General features: G+C 44.6%; 1 protein-coding gene across 4 annotated transcripts; it reads right to left on the bottom strand.

The window, feature by feature from the left end:
- Positions 1–229: 229 nt before the first annotated feature.
- Positions 230–19,876, bottom strand: ZNF440 (zinc finger protein 440). 4 transcript variants are annotated; one of them, XM_055239388.2, is made up of 4 exons: positions 19,663–19,876; positions 3,812–3,938; positions 3,544–3,604; positions 230–2,858 (listed from the first exon to the last, which is right to left on the bottom strand). In XM_055239388.2, the coding sequence occupies exons 1-4, from the start codon at positions 19,663–19,665 to the stop codon at positions 1,262–1,264; spliced, it is 1,788 nt and encodes a 595-aa protein (XP_055095363.1). In that variant the 5' UTR covers positions 19,666–19,876; the 3' UTR covers positions 230–1,261. The 4 variants fall into 4 exon arrangements, with proteins under 4 accessions (XP_055095363.1, XP_055095360.1, XP_055095361.1 ...); XM_055239385.2 differs by having other exon boundaries at positions 3,812–3,947; positions 19,663–19,859; XM_055239386.2 differs by lacking the exon at positions 19,663–19,876 and adding an exon at positions 4,092–14,653 and having other exon boundaries at positions 3,812–3,947.
- Between the last annotated feature and the right edge of the window lie 1,229 nt (positions 19,877–21,105).

Here is a 21,105-nt window from a genome sequence, read left to right as displayed (position 1 = left end):
CCTGAAGGCAGAGGTTGCAGCAACCTGAGATCATGCCACTGCACTCCAGCCTGGGTGACAGAGTGAGATTCTTTCTGCGAAAAAAAAAAAGAGGAGAAAAATTAGGGTTGAAATAAAAATGTAAGTACATAAGCATGAAAAGTAAAATTTCCGAATAAAAGGATGTCTGGCATTTTATCCACATGGTTATACTGACTCACAATTTCCAAATAATAATAATTTAACAGTATAAGGTTGATCTAATACATGACACCAATGGGATATTTTATTATAGCTTCTTATTTAAAAAGAATAACATTTGTTATTATACATTTATTATAAAGTTAATTGTTTACATTCATTATCTGTATTCAAAGAATCTTGTCAGGTCTGAATGCTTTCCCATACTGCTTACATTCATAGGGTTTCTCTCCAGTGTGAGTCCTTCCATGCATTTGAAGGTGTGAGGCTGATCTGAAGGCTTTCCCACATTGCTTGCATTCATAGGGTTTCTCTCCCATGTGAGTCCTTTCATGATATTGAAAGGAAGTGGAAGAAATAAAGGCTTTCCCACATTGCTTACACTGATAGAGTTTCTCCCTGGTGTGAGTTATTTCATGATATTGAAAAGAACTGGAAGAAGTGAAAGCTTTGCCACATGGCTTGCATTCATAGTGTTTCCTTCCAGTGTGAGTCTTTTCATGTCTATGAAAGGAAGTAGGCAAGCTGAATGCTTTTCTGCATTCTTTACATTCATAGAGTTTCTCTCCATTGTGTGTTCTTGCATGTATTCAAAGGATCTTGGCAGATATGAATGCTTTCCCACAATGCTTACATTCACAGGGCTTCTCTCCTCTGTGCATCCTTTCATGTATTTGCAAAGAGAAATTATGGAACACTTTTTCACATTTCTTACATTCATAGGGTTTCTCTCCAGTGTGTGTCCCTTTATGAATTCGAAGATTTTTGACAGATCTGAAGGCTTTCCCACATTGCTTACATTCATAGGGTTTCTCTCCAGTGTGAGTCCTACCATGCTGTCAAAGGTGTGAGGTAGATCTGAAGGCTTTCCCACATTGCTTACACTCATAGGGGTTCTCTCCAGTGTGAGTCCTTTCATGACATCGAAAAGAAGTGAAAGAAACAAAGGCTTTCCCACATTACTTACACTCATAGGGTTTCTCTCCAGTGTAAGATTTTTCATGTATTTGAAATGACTTGGCAGAATAAAAGCCTTTCCCACATATCTTACATTTATAAGGTCTTTCTACAGAGTGCATTCTTATGTGTGTTTGTGTCCTTTCATGAATTCGAAGGTTCTGGGCAGATCCGAAGGGTTTCTCACATTCCTTACATTCATAGAGTTTCTCTCCATTGTGTGTCCTACCATGCATTCGAAGGTGTGGGGCAGATCTGAAGGCGTTCCGTCATTGCTTACACCCATAGGGTTTCTCTTCAGGGTGAGTCCTACCATGCATTCAAAGGATTGAGGCAGCTCTGAAGGCTTTCCCACATTGCTTGCATTTATAGGGCTTCTCTCCAGTGGGAGTCCTTTCATGATATCAAAAGGAACTGGAACTACTGAAGGACCTACTGAATTTTGCTTGCATTCATAGAGTTTCTCTCCAGTGTGAGTTTTTTCATGTCTTTGAAATGATTTGGGACAATAAAAGCCTTTCCCACATATCTTACATTTATAACGTCTTTCTCCAGAGTGTATTCTTATGTGTGTTTGTGTCCTTTCATGACTTTGAAGGTTATTCACATATCTGAAGGCTTTCCCACATTCCTTACATTCATAGGGTTTCTCTCCAGTGTGAGTCCTACTATGCACTCGAAGGTGTGAGGCAGATCTGAAGGCTTTCCCACATTGCTTACACTCATAGGGTTTCTCTCCAGTGTGAGTCCTTTCATGATATCGAAGGGAACTGGAATGAGGGAAGGCTTTACCACATTGCTTGCATTTATAGGGTTTCTTTCCACTGTGAATTTTTTCATGTCTTTGAAATGAATTCACAGAACAAAAGCCTTTTCCACATATCTTACATTCATAAGGTCTTTCTCCAGAGTGCAATCTTATGTGTATCTGAAAACTTGTAAGAGAGGATAATGCTTTCCCACACTGCTTACATTCATAAAGTTTTTTCCTAGAGTGGGTCCTTTCATGTATACGAACATAACGGGGACACGTGAATGCTTTTCCACATTCCTTACATTGATAAGCCTTCTCTCCCGTGTGACTCCTTTCATGTCTACGACAGGATCTGGGACTATGAAATGCTTTCCCACATTCCTGATATTCATAAGTCTTTTCTCCAGTGTGAGTTCTTTCATGTATTCGAAGAGTAGCAGAATAACTAAAGGATTTACCACATTGTTTACATTCATATGGTTTCTCTCCAGTGTGAGTTCTTTCATGGATAAGATATAATCTGAGACAATGGAATGCTTTCCCACAAAATTTACATTTATAAGGTCCATCCCCACTGTGCATTACCATGTGTCTTTGAATGCTTGGATGGGAAATAAAGGTTTTTCCACATTCTTTACAAGCATTGGGTTTCTCTCCAGTGTGATCCCTTTCTTGTGTTCTAAAGGAGGGGCGATATCTGAAGACTTTTTTAGGTTGTTGACACTTACATGGCTTTGGTCCATATTCCTGATATTCATATGCCTTGTGTCCAGTGTCACCTCTGATGTTCATATTAAAAGATGAGTTACCTAGGACAACTTCTCCACACACAAAGCTGTCACATGATTTTAATTCAGGAGAAGCTTTCTTCTCCTGGAAGTTCAGCCTGTCATCTGGAACCGGGGTAAAAGTTTCTCCACAATGACTGTCATCTTTAATTTCATTGACTTTCTCTTCTATGACACTCCTGTCAAAAATGAGAAGCACATTATGAAGGGTTTGCTTATAAGTACTTCTATATTAATCAACAAGTATTGCATTTGCATTTTTAACACTGTCCATCAAAGTGTAGGCTTTCTGCCCTGTCTGAATTGTTTGAAGGTGACTGGACAACATATTCTATGAGGTGACCCAGCCATAACTATTATTTAAAAAAATGTTTATATGCGGCTTCTTAATACTCTTCCCATGTAAACTATTTTACAAATACTAAATACTCTGTGTCATTTTTCTTTTGTTTTGGGGTCTTGTCCTGTTGCCCACACTGGAGTGCAGTGATATCATCATAGCTTACTGCAGCCTTTACCGGCTCAAGTGATCCTCCTGCCTCAGCCTCCTGAGTAGTTGGGACTACAGACCACAATGCCCAGCTAATTTTTTGCTGTTGTTGATCTGCGGTCTCATTATGTTGCCCAGGCTGTTCTTGAACTGCTGGCCTCAAGCTATCCTCCTATCTCCATTTCTCAAAGGATTGGGATTACAGGAGTGAGCCCACAGCCTAGGTCACATTTACATATATGTTTTTTGATCAACTATTCTAAAAATAAATGAATTTGATCCTGGACTTAGTTCTTTGTTTTACTTATTTTTAATGTATTGTCATATTCTAAGATTGTCTAGAGACACTGCTTTGTCTTGTAAGTACAAATTACCTGAAGTTTCTCCTGGGGGTTTGGTACTCATATTCAATGTTCTGGTCTTTCCAACTTTTTCCTAAAATACAGACACAGAAAAAATAGTCCTGAGGCAGTATAAAATTGTGAAAAATTTACTAGATTCTATGCCCATGATTTACTGCAGCCATACCTCATCTATTCATCAAAGTATTCCCTGTCTATGTTCTAAATCACTCAACAGCATTCATGAGCTAGAAACACTGGTTCACTAATGGACTGAGGGAAGGAATATTGTCATCCTTACCTATAGAGGTCAGGTTCCTGAAAGTTTCCAGCATCACTTCCCTGTAGAGTTTCCTCTGGGAAATATCCAGCAAAGCCCACTCCTCCTGGGTGAAGTTCACAGCCACATCCTTAAAAGCCACTGGGTCCTGAAACATCTCACATGTGTAGAGGAGGATGGGTGAGAGTGACAGCACTGGGGGCCTAGACTCTATTCCCAAGAAGTTCTCAGGATGCCGTGGACTCCAAACATTTATTCCCTGCTTTGGTCATCAGATCCCTTTCTCCCTGTGTATACTTACTTTCTTCCATAAAGCAATTTTTTTTTTCACTCTTGTTGCCCAGGCCGCAGTGCAATGGTGTGATCTCAGCTCACTGCTGGGGTTCTAGCACTTCTTCTTCCTCAGCCTCCTGAGTAGCTAAGATTACAGGCATGTGCCACCATATCTGGCTGGCTAATGTTGTATTTTTAGTAGAGACAGGGTTTCTCCATGTTGGTCAGGCTGCCGACCTCAGGTGATCCGCCTGCCTCAGGCTCCCAAAGTTCTGGGATTGTAGGTATGAGTCACCATGCCCGGCTAGCAGTTGTTTATTTTTTTCAAGACAGCATCTCATTCTGTTACCCAGGCTGGAGTGTAGTGGCACCATCTTGGCTCACTACAACCTCTTACTCCTGGGTTCATGCAATTCTCATGCCTCAGCCTCCTGAGTAGTTGAGGCCACAGGCATGTGCCACCACACCTGGCTAGTTCATAATGCAATTGTGATGCTAGAACTGAACAAGGGGTAAAGCAACAGCAGGATAGGAAAATGTGTGTATTCGCTGAACCCGGGGAGAAAAGTGAGTTGCTTGGGCTGTCCCTAATGTCTCTTTGGACTGTGGGTCTGTAGCACCTGTCATGATAGAGTCCTATGAATTCATATGCAGAACAAAGTGAACATTAGCAGTCCTGAGGCTGTGTATCCTTGAAAATGCCTGTTCCCAAAGTGTAATCTTTGATGATATTGTCAGAGGAAGCAGATAGCTAGCAAAGAGCAGCAGGGGGAGCCCCTGGGAAATCCCACACCCCCAGGGACCACCCAAAACAGGCACGCTAGATATAAGCAGAGAGGAGGGCAATCACCTAGGTAGAAAGAAACTTCCATTATGATGCCCAGGAATCATTCACTTTGCAGTTATCCTGTCAAAATCTAGCTAGATAGATGCTGACAGGGCAAAGGGGACATTCCTAAGCAAAACCTGGCACCGTATGTACACAAGAGGGCAAACAAGAAACTCCTAAGAGATACCCAGGTGTCATCATAAGCACAGATTTAACCACTATATGACCTTCCTGAGGTGGCAGTAATGAGCCATGCAGCCACCCACATATCCACTGATGGCTGAATGGAAAAACAAAATGTGGTAAGCATATACATAAAATGGGATATTATTTACTCTTAGAAAATGACATCTTAGCCGGGCACGGTGGCTCACACCTGTAATCCCAGCACTTTGGAAGGCCGAGGTGGGCGGATCACCTGAGGGTTGGAGTTCAAGATCAGCCTGACTAGCATGGAGAAAACCCATCTCTACCAAAAATACAAAATTAACCGGGTATGGTGGCGCGCACCTGTAAACCCAGCTACTCGGAAGGCTGAGGCAGGAGAATTGCTTGAACCTGGGAGGTGGAGGTTGTGGTGAGCCAAGATTGCACCATTGCACCCCAGCCTAGGCAACAAGAGTGAAACTCCGATTCAAAAACAAAAAAAAGAAAAAAGAAAAAGAAAATAACATCTTGGCCTAAACTACAACATGCATGAAACCCTAGGATAATTGAAAACAGCAAAACACAATAGAATTCATCTTAGAGAACTTATGTAGATTTGTCAAACTATCTCAACTGTACATGTAAAATTTCTTAAGCTGATGTTTCACATTTTGTTTTAAGATAAGTAATGATAATAAATCATGGTAGCAGCCAGGCATGGTGGCTCATGCCTATAATCCCAGCACTTTGGGAGGTTGAGGCAGGTGGATCACTTGAGGTCGGCAGTTTGAGACCAGCCTGGCCAACGTGGTGGAACTCCATCTCTAAAAAATACAAACATTAGCCAGGCATGGTGGCACGTGCCTATAGTCACAGTTACTTGACAGGCTGACGTGGGAGAATCATTTGAATCGGGGAGGCGGAGGTTGCAGTGAGCCGAGATTGCGCCACTGCACTCCAGCTGGGGCAACAGAGTGAGACTCTATCTTTAAACAAACAAACAAAACAACACAAGAATGTCCTAACAGAGGCAGAAAAGGCATCTGAAAAGCCTTAACCAATTTATGCCTAGTGTTCCATTTTTGGAACGCTAAGCATGTGGGAGTTGTTTATATCCTACTGCTCAAGGTCATGGCCAAAGTCTGATTTTTCACACGTCGGCAATTCAAAAAAGTGCAACCTCCAGCATAAATGGGTTATTATCTCCTGATGATTAGAAACGCTCAATAAACTAAATATACAAGAGAAGATTCCATAAGATGACAAGAGAGGCACTAGGAACATAGAAAAATCTACTATAAAGACATGTATTAAAAATGCAAACCTGGAGGCCAAGGCAGACAGATTGTTTGAGCCCCACAGTTCGAGACCAGCCTGGGCAACACAAGGAGACCCCGTCTCCATAATAAAGTAAAAAATTAGGCATGGTGGCACAAAACAAATGGTATTGAAACACCTGAATTAGCAAATGCAAAGAAATGAATTAGACACAGAACTGCACCTTTTACAAAACTACTTCCTAATGAAACATTTACTTAAATGGAAAATGCAAAACTCACAACTTCTTTCACACTTGTCAAAACCAAGACGACCTTAGATTTGGCAATAAGGTTTCACACACAACACAAAAAGCATGATCTGTGAATGAGAAAATTGATAAATTGGACTTCACTCAAAACAAAAATGTTTTGGAAAAGACTCTGTTAAAAGAATAAAAAGACAGGCGGCAGACTGGGACAAAATATTTGCAGAACGTCTATCTGATCAAGGACTGGTACCCAAAAGGTATGAAGAACTCCTAAAATTCTGTAAGACAAAAAACCAACAAATCAAAAAATAAGCAAAAGGTCGGGCGCAGTGGCTCATGCCTTAATCCCAGCACTTTGGGAGGCAGAGACGGCTGGATCACCGAGGTCAGGAGCTTAAGACCAGCCTGACTAACATGGTGAAACCCTGTCTCTAGTAAAAATACAAAAATTAGCTGGGCCTGGTGGCGTGAGCCTGTAATCCCAGCTACTCAGGAGGCTGAGGCAGGAGAATCGATGGAACCCGGGAGACAGAGGTTGCCGTGAGCCAAGATCATGCCACTGCCCTCTAGCCTGGGTGACAGAGCCAGACTCAGTCTCAAAAAAAAAAAAAGCCCAATCTTTCCAAGTATACCTCCCCCTAAAGAATGTAATTATGGCAAACAAACATATGACAGGATGCTCTACATTACACGTTATTAAAGACCAAATGAAAACAGGCTGGGTGCAGTGGCTCATGCATGTAATCCAGCCCTTGGGAAGCTGAGGCAGGTTGATTACCTGAGGTCAAAAGTTTGAGACCAGCCTGGCCAACATGGTGAAACTCTGTCTCTACTAATAATACAAACAGTGGCCATGTGTGGCGGTGTACACCTGTAATCCCAGCTACTCAGGAGTCTGAGTCAGGAGAATCGCTTAAACCCGGGAGGCAGAGGCTGCAGTGAGCTGAGATCGCGCCATTGTACTCTGGTCTGGGCAACAAGAATATGAAACTCCTTCTCCAAGAAAAAAAAAGGAAAACAACAATGGAGCAGCAGCAAACACCTGGAGGAGTAGCTAAAATCCAAACACTGACACTTCCAAATGCTGGAGCCAGTGAACTCTCCTTCACCACGGATGTGAATGGAAAATTCTACAGCCAATTTGGAAGACAGTCTGTGGAGGTCTGAAGAAAATAGCATGGTCTTACTAATTCAGTAGTCTCATTCCTACATATTGACTCAAATGAACTGAAAACTGACGTCCACAGAAAAGTCCTCCCACAAACGTTTTTAGCAGCCTTACTCATAACTGCCAAAAACTACAATCAAACAAGGTGAGTCTTAAAAAAAAAAAAAAATAGATGAGGTCTCACACTGTACCTACCAGGCTGTTCTCTAACTTCTGGCCTTAAGCAATCTCATCTCAGTCTCCCATGTGCTGGGAACTCAGGGATGAGGCATCACACCAGGCTCAAGATGAGCCTTTCAATAGGTGAATAAAGAAACAAACTATGGTAACATCCGTACAATAGAATGTTACTCAGTGATGAAAGAAAATGAGTGTCCCTGGCCAGGTGCGGTGGCTCACGCCTGTAATCCCAGCACTTTGGGAGGCCGAGGTGGGTGGATCACCTGAGGTCAGGAGTTTGAGACCAGTCTCAACATGGAGAAACCCTGTCTCTACTAAAAATACAAAATTAGCCGGGCGTGGTGGTGCATGCCTGTAATCCCAGCTACTCGGGAGGCTGAGGCAGGAGAATTGCTTGAACCTGGGAGGCGGACGTTGCAGTGAGCCAAGATTGCGCCATTGAACTCCAGCCTGGGCAACAAGAGCGAAACTCCATCTCAAAAAAAAAAAAAAAAAAAAGAAAATGAGTGGCCGGACATGGTGGCACACAAGTGGAATTCAGGCACTTTGGGAAGCTGAGGCGGGAGGATCACCTGAGCTGGGGAGTTTGAGACCCTGTCTCTCACAAAACAAAAAATAAAAAATAAATGAGTTGTCAAGCAACAAAGGTATCGAGAGACCTTCAAAGCATATTTTTACATGAAAGAAGCAAGTCTGAAATGGCCATTTACAGCATCATTCCAAATATGTGATATTCTGGAAAACGCAAAACACTAGAGGCAGGAACATCATCATTTGTTGCCAAGGATAAACAGGGGTGGCAAAAGAGGGAAGGGAGAGGTATGATTAGAAGGAGCACAGGGGATTTTGAAGGCAGTAAAACACGTCTGTATAAGACTGTGATGGTGGATACATGACACATGTAGTTGTCTTAAACCACAGAACACAAAGAGTGAAGTTTAATGTAAAAGATGGACTTTAGGTAATAATAACATTGGCTTCTTCAATTCCCGTCATGTTCACATGGAATATATTCTTGCATCAGTTGCAGGATACATTACACAAAGTCAGTATGGTTTCTTTGGTTTCAAACAGCTTTTTTAAAAATTTTTAATTTCTTTAAATTTTTTTTATTTTTGGAAACAGGGTCTTGCTATGTTGCCTAGGCTGGCCTCCAACTCCTGAGTCCAAGCTATCCTCCTGCTTTGGCCTCCCTAAGTGGTAGGATTACAGGTATGAGGCTCAGCACCTGGCCAGTCAAGATGTTTAAAATAGGGGGAACTATGCTGGCTGCAGTGGCTCACACCTGTAATCCCAGCACTTTGGGAGGCTGGGGTGGGAGAATCACAAGGTCACGAGTTTGAGACCAGCCTGGTCAATATGGTGAAACCTTCTCTCTACTAAAAAATACAGAAATTAGTTGGGTGTGGTGGTGTGCGCCTGTATTCCCAGCTACTCGGGAGGCTGAGGCAGAAGAACTGCTAGAACCCAGGAGGTGGAGGTTGCAGTGAGCTGAGATCATGCCACTGCACTCCAGCCTGGGCAACAGAGCAAGATTCTGTCTCAAAAAAAAAAAAAAAAGGGTGGTGGGGGGAACTATGAGTCTGGAAGAAAAATGCTGGAACTCTGTGGATTATCTGCTCAATGTTTTGGGGAAACAACCACTGTTCTAAATAATAAAATCCATTAAATAAGAAAGTGAATTAACTATCATTCTATATAAGGTTCATAACTGAGTTAAAATAAAATCCGATATAAAATATCACATATTTGTTATCATTTGCATAAAAAACATGCAAAAATAAAACATACTGATGAGGATGCACACCCAGGTTGAGAAAGTATAAGGAAAAGTAAGGCAGTTATCTTATTCCCAATACTGGCTCCATCATTATTTGGATTCATTGTGCAATTCTTTTACATATTTTTTGCATATGTAATATTTTTAGTAAGTTTCTAGAATGCACACTCTATACAGAAATAAATCTCAGCAAATTTTAATTATCAGCAACAATCTGCTGAATGTAATTTTTAAAAGACAGCATACCCTATTGAAACTAATTTTCTTTTTTCTTTTCTTTTTTTTTTTTGAAATATGTCTCATTCTGTTGCCCAGGCTGGAGTGTAGTGTTGCAATCATAGCTCACTGCAGCCTCGAACTCTTAGGCTTAACAGATCCTTCTACCTCAGCCTCCTGAGTACCTGGGACTACAGGCACACATCACAATGACGAGGTAATTTTTTGTACAGGCAAAGTTTGCCATGTTGCCAATGCTGGAATAATCTCTTTATTTTTATTTTTTCGAGATGGAGTTTCACTCTTGTTGCCCAGGCTGGAGTGCAATGGCACGATCTTGACTCACCGCAACCTTGGCCTCCTGGGTTCAAGTGATTCTCCCGCCTCAGCCTCCCGAATAGCTAGGATTACAGGCATGTGCCACCAGGCCTGGCTAATTTTGTATTTTTAGTAGAGACAGGGCTTCTCCATGTTTGTCAGGCTGGTCTCGAACTCCTGACCTCAGGTGATCTGCCCACCTCGGCCTCCCAAATATTGGGATTACAGGCATGAGCCACCATGCCCAGCCACTAATTTCTATTAAAACTAATTTTCTTGAAGTCCAAAAAAGTCTCAGGAAGGATATAAAATGATTATTATGCAAAAAGTCTACACTGAAAAACATCAATATAAAATGAAATAAATGGAAAAATGTCATGTGTCTTTAAAAGGAGATTAAATAGCACTATGATATAGCCTCTCTGAAATATGACTACAGTTATATTTTAGTCCATGAAATTTACAAGGCAGTTTGTTTTTTTCACTAAAACTAAGAAAAAACTACTTCTAAAAACTGAAATACAAGACAATGACTAAGAATAGCCAAGATGCTCTATAGAATATGGTTGGGAGTGTTATGGTGTGAATATTTGCATCACTCCAAAAAAATCACACATTAATAACCTACCCCCCAATATAGTATTAGAAGTTGACATCTCTGATCATTAGGATTAGATGACAGCATAAGAGTCGATCCTTTCTGAATGAGATTAGTGGTCTTATAACAAGACACAGGAGAGCCGGCTTCCTCTCTTTTCTGTCACATGAAGAAACACAAGAAGATGACCATCTGCAAACCAGGAAGCAGGCCCTTGCCAGACACTAGATCTGCCAGCTCCCTGAACACGGACTTCACAACCTCAAGAACTGCCAGAAAGAAATGTTTATTCTTCAGGTCACCCAGTCTATGGTACTAATTAAGAGAAAATGGTATTATCAGAGAGATGGAAAGATAGACCAATGGAAAACAGCAAATTGTGAAACCAGGGCATCTTTTTTTTTTTTTTTTTTTAACGGAGTTTCACTCTTGTTGCCCAGGCTGGGGAGCAATGGTGTGATCTTGGCTCACTGCAACCTCCACCTCCCAGGTTCTCGTGATTCTCCTGTTTCAGCCTCCCGAGTAGCTGGGATTACAGCCATGTACCACCACGCTTGGCTAATTTTGTACTTTTAGTAGAGACAGGGTTTCACCATATTGGTCAGGCTGATCTTGAACTCCTGACCTCGGGTGTTCCGCCCACCTCAGCCTCCCAAAGTGCTAGGATTACAGGCGTGAGCCACTGTGCCCAGTCTGGGCATCTTTTTAAGGTAATGTGAAACTATGACAAACCAGGTATTGCCAGCAAATGATACAAGTGGTGAACACTTAACAGAAAAAGCAGGGACAAATGGTTATCCACAGGAGAATAATCAATCTACTACCTATCATCTCCACATACAATAATTTAATTAACTCTAGAGTTGCCTGTTATACTGAGTTCTTATATGTTACCTTAGCATGCATTTTCTTTATGGATTTAACTTTCTCATAACGGAAGAAAACTTTATTCAAACTCAACAGAGTTTCCAGTTCTCCACTTTCTCCCAGTTCCTTCATGTGGTCAACTCACATATATTTCTTACACAACTGCATTCTGGTAACCACCTCCCTGTGGGACAGCTACATATAACCAATTTGACTTGTCCCACTGACCCTTACACCCCAAATGGATGGCACAAATCACCTCTTAACCACAGTGCGACTTCACAGAACTAGTGCCTGCTTGCTCTAAATCCACCAGAAACAACTCCCTGAGAGACACCTCCTTGGTCAATTCCCTGGACCCCAAGAAATGCTTTGGCCCACGGGTCCCTGTCTGTCTTGCTCCCCACCTGCTGGTTGAATGTGCATCCTGGATGTTCCCCTCACTCTGTGTTGCCCTGCAGCTGTGCTGCCCTCATCTCCTGGGATTGTGAGCCATGCACTGTATGTCATGGGCTTTGTTGAGTTGCCTCTTCTGTGTCTCACTGACCTATGCAATCATTCTTGGATTTGGCTCTAGTGAAAAATGCAATGTAAAGTTAATTTGAAACACTCAAGCTGCAATCTATGAACAATTCTTTACAAGGGACAAGCCCACAGGGAGCAGTGCTGGCTGGAACACAGTGATGTCTCACACATGTGTCAGCACAGGTCACCCTATCACATGAGACATCTCTCCACCCCCATCCTCCTCACTGAAGAGCTCAATAACTACTTTCCACCAACACTGCACTATACCCCCCTGTGCATCCCCTTTCATATTCTGACTGGCAGGCTGCTGTTCCACCCTGCTGGGGTGGGCTTTCCTTGTTTTTGGGGTTTTGTCTCCCTTCACAGTTGACACAATCCAGAGGACGGGAATCATTCCTCTTTTCTCTCAATAGCACCATCCAACTGGCTGACCAGCTATGTGTCTCCAAGTTCAGGAAACTGGGGTTTGGAAAGAAAAGCTGAGCATCTCAAAGGGTTGGCTATCTAGATGCAGAGTATACTGGGAGTCTCCTTCCACCATAAGGCATTCAGCTGCTCTCTTGGGAGTCCTCATTCTCCTACCTCAGTCTGTCCCCTGGGAGGAGTGACTCAGGGGCTGATACTCACTAGACCCTCCAAGAGACATGGCAGCTGTGGGCATATCAGGTCACCCCAATTCTGCCACCCAGGACCAAGAAAACATAGGAAAGTGCGCTGAAGACACAATACCCTTTGAAGTTTCCAAAGGGGAGCCTCAACCAAAAGACAATCTGATAAAATCTGTTTCCAGAACAGATGAAAGGAGGAGAAGCATGCATATTTTGACAGGAGAGTGTCTGCTGGTGATTCTCTGAACATTTCACATGAGAGGAAAGGAGAAGCGCTCAATGACTATTTCCCACCAACACTGCATTGTGTCCCCTGTGTACCCCCATGTATATTTTGCTTTGCAGGCTATTGCTCCACCCCGTTGAAGTGGCCTTTCCTTGTCTTTTGGGATAGTTCTCTCTTCACAGATGAGACAATCCAGAAGATAGGAATCATTTCTCCTTTTCCTCAATAGCAACATCCAATTGGCTGACGGCCATGTGTCTCCAATGAATGGAAAGTGGAGTTGGGAGAGAGAAGCTGAGCACCCCAAGAATTGGTTATTTAGATGAAGAGCATACTAGGCATCTCCTCCACCATTAGTCATTCAGCTGCTCCCTCAGGAGGCCCCACTCCCCTAGGCACTGATAGCCACTAGACTCTCCAGGAGACAGGGCAGTCATGGGGATTTTGAGTCATCCCCAGGCAGTTCTAAAACCCAAAACCTGGAAAAGACAGGAGGGTGTAGGGCCGGGCACAGTGGCCGGATTACACCTGTAATCCCAGCACTTTGGGGGGCCGAGGCGGGCGGATCACAAGGTCAGGAGATCGAGAACATCCTGGCTAACATGGTGAAACCCCGTCTCTACAAAAAATACCAAAAAAATTAGCCGGGCATGGTGGTGGGCACCTGTAGTCCCAGCTACTTGGGAGGCTGAGGCAGGAGAATGGCATGAACCCGGGAAGCGGAGTTTGCAGTGAGCTGAGGTCGCGCCACTGCACTCCAGCCTGGGCGACAGAGTGAGACTCCGTCTCAAAAACAAACAAACAAACAAACAAACAAACAAAGGATACGAGGGTGTATTGAAGACACAGCACCCTGTAAAGTTTCCACAAAGGAACCTCATCCCAAAGACATCCTGATAAGGTGACTGTGTCTAGAAAAGATGAAAGGAGGAGAGGCAGAAAGGTTTTTTCGGGAAAATGTCTAGCGGTTATTCTCTGCTTTCCTCTCATGTGAAATGTTCAGACACAGATTTTACTGCAAGCCCTTGAAGAGTTACGCTGTGGTATGAGGGTAGAGGATTTGAGGCCCTGCATCCCATATATTTGGAAATTATAGTGGGAAACCACTCACCCTGGAAAGTGTGAAAAAATTTAAATAAGAAGCAATGAGACCAAACTGTGTGTAGTGTCCTAAGGTCCCACCTAAGGACACTAAAATCAAATCTAAATAAAATGCTTGAAAATTACTAATTTATAGGGAAATGAAATTTATGCTTAATTAGGCACAATCCACCAATTAATCTGTGATTACATGACTAGAAATCTTCTACCTATATAGGCTGTGTGAACAAGTAAGTCAGGCTAGGTGTGGTGGCTCACTCCTGTAATCCCAACACTTTGGAAGCCCAAGGCGGACGGATCACTTGAGGCCAGGAGTTCAAGGCCAGCCTGGCCAACATGGTGAAACCCCCACCTTTACTAATAATACAAAAATTAGCCAAGTGTGGTGGTACGCACCTGTAATCCCAGATACTTGGGAGGCTGAGGCAGGAGAATTACTTTAACCCAGGAGGCGGAGGCTGCGGTGGGCCGAGATGGTGCCACCGTGCTCCAGCCTGGGTGACAGAGTGAGATCCTGTCTCAAAAAAAATAAAAAAACAAACAAACAAAAAAAACACAAGTAATTAAAAAATTTAATCTGGTGGATCTCTAAATTATCTTCAAGCAATGTGATCATGGAGTTGAGTCACATGACACACAGCTTTTCTATAGCCAGCTGGAACCCTCCTTTCCCTGATTACAGATTCGCCTTCTTTCTTACCTATACTGTTTTGTAAAATGTTGTAAATGACTGAAGGAAAACAGGAAAGACCCTTTCCCTCGTCACTATTTTTTTTAAATTTAATATGATTTTCATAATTGAGATGGGGGCCTCACTATGTTGCCCAGGCTGGTCTTGAACTCCTGAGATCAAGCCATCCACCTGCCTTGGCCTCCCAAAGTGCTGGGATTACAGGTGTGAGCCATCCCACTGCACCCCTCTTCACTACTAATCTCTCTAGTAGACTAACTTCCCTCTTAACTTTCTCACACAAAGACTTCACGGCTATCACATTGTCTTCAGCTGGAATGTTAAATTCACTCTTAAATTGAAAAGGAAATAAAAACTAGCTATAAAGAAAACAAGCTCTGGGGGAAAAGAAACATAATAAATTAGGTTGTTAGCCAGGTGCAGTGGCTCACGCCTGTAATCCCAGCTATTTTGGAAGCCAAAGAAGGAAGACTGAGGCCAGTAGCTAGAGACCAGCCTGAGCAACGTATTGGGACCCCACCTCTGTAAAAAATAAAAAATTAGCCAGGTGTGCTGGTGGGCGACTATAGTCCCAGCCACTTGGAAGGAGGAGGTGCTTGAGCCGGGGAGGTCAAGGCTGCAGTAAGCCAAGATCGCATCACTGCTCCAGCCGGGGCCACAGAGCAAGACATTGTCTCAATAATAATAATAATAATAATAATAATAATAATAATAATAAAATTGTTGTACCTCATACATCAGCCTTCTATGGAAAATGTAATCCTGTTATATTTATTTGCCTTTTGCCTATATAAGTGTTAGGGAAGCAGGTGCCTAGGGTAGCCAAAGTAACACCAATTTAAGTTCAGCTCCATCTTGAGACTAACAAGAAACACTCCTTGCCAGTCACAACCCATGATCATAAAATGTTTCCCATGAAGAAAACAGCCTGAAGATGCCTGCAAGTATCCTTACACTCCCACAATAACAGAACGTCCCGATGTCCCAGTACCCATAATAATACGTGCTTTCAAGATAATTATAGTTTTTTTTTTGTTTCGTTTGTTTTTTTTTTTTTTGAGATGGAGTTTCACTCTTGTTGCCCAGGCTGGAGTGCAATGGCGCAATCGCGGCTCACTGAGACCTCCGCCTCCCGAGTTCAAGCGATTCTCTTGTCTCAGCCTCCCGAGTAGCTGGGATTACAGGCACATGCCACCATGCCCAGTTAATTTTTTTTGTATTTTTAGTAGAGACAGGGTTTCATCCGGCTGGTATCGAACCCCTGACCTCAGGTGATCCGCCCGCCTTGGCCTCTCAAAGTGCTGGGATTACAGGCGTGAGCCACCACACTTGGCCTGATATGTTTTAATGCACTTGTGCACTAAAATGTAAAGGATAGTTTTCTATCAACAGAGTAATAAATTTTGTGACGCTGTCAGCCCACACGCACGTAGGCACAGCTCAGTTTAGTCTTTACGTAGACAAGATCCCTACATAAGAAAAACTTAAAGACAGTACATTCCTCCACTTGCTTTATGAGGATGCCCTACTCTGTAACAGAGAGGCTTTCTTTCTTTCTTTCTTTCCTTTTTTTTTTTTTTTTTAAATAGAGACAGGGTCTCACTGTGTTGGCCAGGTTGGTCTTGAACTTTTTCTTGTTTGTTTATTTTGTTTTTGTTTTTTTCAGATGGGGTCTCACTCTGTTACCCAGGCTGGAGTGCAGTGGCATGTCCTCGGCTGGGCTGCAACCTCTGCCTCCCGGGTTCAAGTGATTGTCCCACCTCAGCCTCCCGAGTACCTGGGACTACAGGTGCAGGCCACCACACCTGGCTAATTTTTGTTATTTTTGGAAGAGATGGGGTTTTGCTATATTGCCCAGGCTGGTCTCAAACTCCTGACCTCAAGTGATCCTCCCACCTCGGCCTCCCAAAGTGCTTAGATTACAGGCCTAAGCCATCATGCTGGCCCAGAGTAGCTTTCAATAAACTCTCTTCGCACTGCACTTTGCGACTCCTCTTGAATTCCTTCCTGTGTGAGATCCAAGAACTCTCTTGGGATCTGATCAGGACCTCTTTTCCCGGTAATATAAGCAAGAACTTAACTTCCAATTTTGGAGTACTGAGTCCATTTCTCTGGAGTCTGTGTTTTTCCCAAATGGGCCATTGCTATCTTTTTGCTTGAATAAACTCTTCCAGTTGAAATGTGAAACTTTCGATTATTTCGGGTTGACAAGTCCAAATAAGGTGACTGCATCTCTGCAACCAATCAAGCATTTATCTGGTTTGTCTCCTCATGTACCTTATAAAAGCCTAGCCTTCAACCTGTAAACTAAAAATAAAAACATATCTTCTGGCCTGGTGAAGTGGCTCACACATGTAATCCCAGCATTTTGGGAGGCCGAGGCCGGTGGATCACTTGAGGTCAGAAGTTCAAGAACAGCCTGGCCAACATAGTGAAACCCTATCTCTACTAAAAATACAAAAATTAGCTGGGGGTGGTGGCACATGCCTGTAATCCCAGCTACTCGGGAAGCTGAGGCAGGAGAATCGCTTGAACCCGGAAGGTGGAGGTTGCAGTGAGCCAAGATGGAGCCACTGCACACCAGCCTGGGCGAAAGGAGACTCTGTCTCAAACAAAAACAAAAACAAAGTACCTTCCCAGCTAAGTGAAGTGACTGGCTCTTGGCCAACAGGACCCCCAAAAACCCTGAAAATTGAGTGCCTCTGTATGACAGGATGGGAGGTGAGACAGGTCTCCTTTATAGCCTCTCCCTTTAGGAGTTTAGATGCAGCAACTGACGCACATTCATGTAAAAATAGATATCATCAGAATGGAAAAACAGACTCCTTGTGGCAAGATGATACTAACTTACAAACAAGACCTAAGGCCACACAAGGCAAGGGTAAAGTTATGCCTTAGAATTCATAAAATCTGGAGAAACAGGTCTGTTTTTTGGCTGGGATGGAATCAAGTGGCAGATAACAGACCCCCTTCCTTCAGCATTCCTTCCTACCTCCTCCAAACTTTAGACAAAACTTCACACTCTCAACCAGCTGCCACCTACAGAATCTCTCAACCATCAGTGCCTTCTAACCCCCCTTCCACAGGTCCCATCCTTTCTGCCAATGGAACTTACACCTTTCAGGCACTGATTCATGATTTTCCCTACAATTCCTGTCTCTCTGAAATGAATAAAACCAAACCGTCTTGAGCCGCCTCAGGACCACTTACTCCAGGCTGCTTGGGGTTGTGTTTCCCTTGGCCAAGGGCTCTCCTATTCGGCTCCTAATAAACTTCTTTATTTTACATAGCTTGGCTTTTTCCGTTGACAAACTACAAGCCAGGACTGGGTGTTTCTCATTCGTGAATCGTTGTTGTTGTTGTTTTGAGACGGAGTCTCGCTGTTGCCCAGGCTGGAGTGGCACTGTCTTGGCTCACTGCAACCCCTGCCTCCTGGGTTCAAGCGATTCTCCTGCCTCAGCCTCCCAAGTAGCTGGGATTACAGGCACGCGCCACCATGCCCAGCTAATTTTTGTATTTTTATTAGAGATGGGGTTTCACCATGTTGGCCAGGCTGGTCTTGAACTCTTGACCTCGTGATCTGCCCACCTCGGCCTCCCAAAGTGCTGGGATTACAGGCGTGAGCCATTGCGCCCGGCCCTAAACTCTTTAATTGTTAACGTACCTCAGTTTAATTTTTAACAGAAAAAAGTGGGCACTGGGGACCCCAAAGACCGCTGCTCCTCCCAGAAGAACCTGTCAGAGATGATAAATTCCTTTTCTAAAAGCTTTAGTTCGCTGTTCTTTGTTTCTTGAGACCGACTTCCTTGTCTCCTAGCTACCTGTTTTGTAAACAACCTTCCTGATTTTGCCGCGCCCGGACAAGTCCAGATATGCTTTCCCGCCTAGTAACAGACAGTCGCTGTTCCTTCCCGTCTCATAGACCCTATTTAATTTGCGTGTGTGTGTGTGTGTGTGTGTGTGTGCATGTGTGTGTGTGTGATAGAGTTGCCCAGTTGTCTTGCTGTGTTGCCCAGGTTGGAGTGCAGTGGCGCGATCTCGGTTCACTACAAGCTCCGCCTCCCGGGTTCACGCCATTCTCCTGCCTCAGCCTCCCAGAGTAGCTGCGACTACAGGTGCCCGCCACCACGCCCAGCTAATTTTTTGTATTTTTAGTAGAGACGGGGTTTCACCGTGTTAGCCAGGGATGGTCTCCATCTCCTGATCTCATGATCCACCTGCCTCGGCCTCCCAAAGTGCTGGGGTTACAGGCGTGACCCACCGCGCCCGGCCAGACCCTATTTAATTTTAAACGTTAGCCAATCGAGTTAGCTTAGATTGTGAGGTCCAACCCTAGCCAATGAGGAAAGGACACAGAAGTGCTAGGAACTGTGTTAAGGAGAAAAACCCCTGCCCTACCCCGCTCGGTGTGCTCTTGTGACTGGCGCAAGCTGCACTCTTGTGTAGAAATAAATTTGCCTTGCTGAGGAATTTTCTGCCTAGATGCTGGTTTTCTTTGCGGCACCGGGTACTTGTTTCTAACAAACCCCACGCCCGAGGCGGGATCCCCCATATCCCTCCCGTGGCCCCCGCATAATGTGGGGAGACATGGACCTGCCCAGATTGGGCTCCGGGGCCCGGGCCGCAGTCACCGTGAAGGGACGGGACAGGAGGCCCGGGGTCCCGGCTGCCGGCCCAGCCCCACACTGCGACCGAGGGGACTCGCGTCCCAGACCCCGGAGTCGCCGCGTGGAGGCCCGGGTCCCGCCTCAGCCGGTTCCGGCCGATTCCAGCCCCTCTCCCAGTCGCCCAGACGCCAGCCCCTTCACACACACCATTTCTCGGCTTCCAGGGTGTTCCGGCGTCCTCTGCGTGGCTCCCGCGACTAGTGTAGTCACAGTGCAGGTTACAGAGCGACAGAGCTCTGGTGGAGGCACCTAGTCCCTCTCGGAGCAAGAAAGCCGAGATCCCGGACCGCAGTCGGCGCAGCACTAAAGGAATGTCCGGAGGGCGACTGTCCCTTCCCCCTTCCCCGGATGGACAGTTGACAGGGCCCCGCCCCAGCACCCCTGATTGGATGGGGCGCCAGGCCCCGCCTCCTCCGTCCTGAGTGACAGCAGAAGCCCTGGGTAACCGGGTCCTGCAGATCATGTCTGACTTGTTCTGGCCACAGCGTCTCTAAGCGAGCAGCCTCTCTAAGCGAACAGCCTCTCTAAGCGAGCAGCCTCTCTAAGCGAGCAGCCTGAGCGAGCGCCTTCCTTGCGCCCTGGTCATCAGATATTTGCATTTCAAGGCGACTTGCTCCTTATTGTTAGAAGAGGCACTGTTAGCTTCCTCATTCAAGGGGCTGTCCCTGCTCCTTCCTTCTGCAAGGGATCACAAGTGTGTGCAGGGCATTTCAGACTCAGTGTTCAGTGGAGAGATACGCTTGCCTTAGGGCAGTAAGGGAGCCCAGACCAGGCAAGGCACGACTGCACCAGGAGAGAGAGGCAGATGTCTTCCAGGGTGCGGGAAATGGGATGAGGCATGGCCAAGGCTTCCTCACACTGCTGTGGACTGCAGCAAGGTTTTCCTTGTAAGGGAGCTAACCAAGCCAGAACTTATTAAAGATTTAGAGGCTCTCAGTACTATGTATATCTATCCCTGGTGCATTGACAGTGACTGAAGACCCATTTTTCAGGACATGCTGTGTAGGACTGAGCCAGGGAACATGATATAGCATGGCACTTTTATCTCACATATAACCCCCAAGGAGCAGGGTTAACTGAAATGAAAGATGGTCTCGGGGAAGCTGTAAATGAGAAATTCTGTCATAGAAATTATGACTTAGGCAGGCCGGGCGCGGTGTCTCATGCCTGTAATCCCAGCACTTTGAGAGGCTGAGGCAGGCGGATCACGAGGTCAGGAGTTCAAGACCAGCCTGGCCAACATGGTGAAACCTGTCTCTACTAAAAATACAAATATTAGCCAGGAATGGTGGTTCATGCCTGTAATCCCAGCTACTTGAAAGGCTGAGGCAGGAGAATTGCTTAAACCAGGAGGCAGAGGTTGCAATGAGCCAAGATCATGGCACTGCATTCCAGCCTGAGACAGAGTGAGACTCCGTCTCAAAAAAAAAAAAAAATATATATATATATATATTTTTTTTAGCCATCTTTTTTTGAGACGGGGTCTCACTCTGTCGCCCAAGCTGGAGTGCAGTGGTGCGATCACTGCTCACTGCAGCCTCAACCTCCCAGGCTCAAGCAATCCTCCCACCTCAGCCTCCTAAGTAGGTG

Source organism: Symphalangus syndactylus, chromosome 13 (genome assembly GCF_028878055.3).
Source record: "Symphalangus syndactylus isolate Jambi chromosome 13, NHGRI_mSymSyn1-v2.1_pri, whole genome shotgun sequence".
Classification (NCBI taxonomy): Eukaryota; Metazoa; Chordata; class Mammalia; order Primates; family Hylobatidae; genus Symphalangus; species Symphalangus syndactylus.
The sequence above is the reverse complement of the archived record's forward strand: the minus strand, read 5'-3'. Positions and strand labels throughout refer to the sequence as shown.

Coding starts and splice junctions, on each gene's coding strand:
- ZNF440 (XM_055239385.2), bottom strand. Junction 3,605..3,811: donor CAGGAACCTGACCTCTATAG/GTAAGGATGACA, acceptor TCTGTATTTTAG/GAAAAAGTTGGAAAGACCAG. Junction 2,859..3,543: donor ACCCCCAGGAGAAACTTCAG/GTAATTTGTACT, acceptor CATTTTTGACAG/GAGTGTCATAGAAGAGAAAG.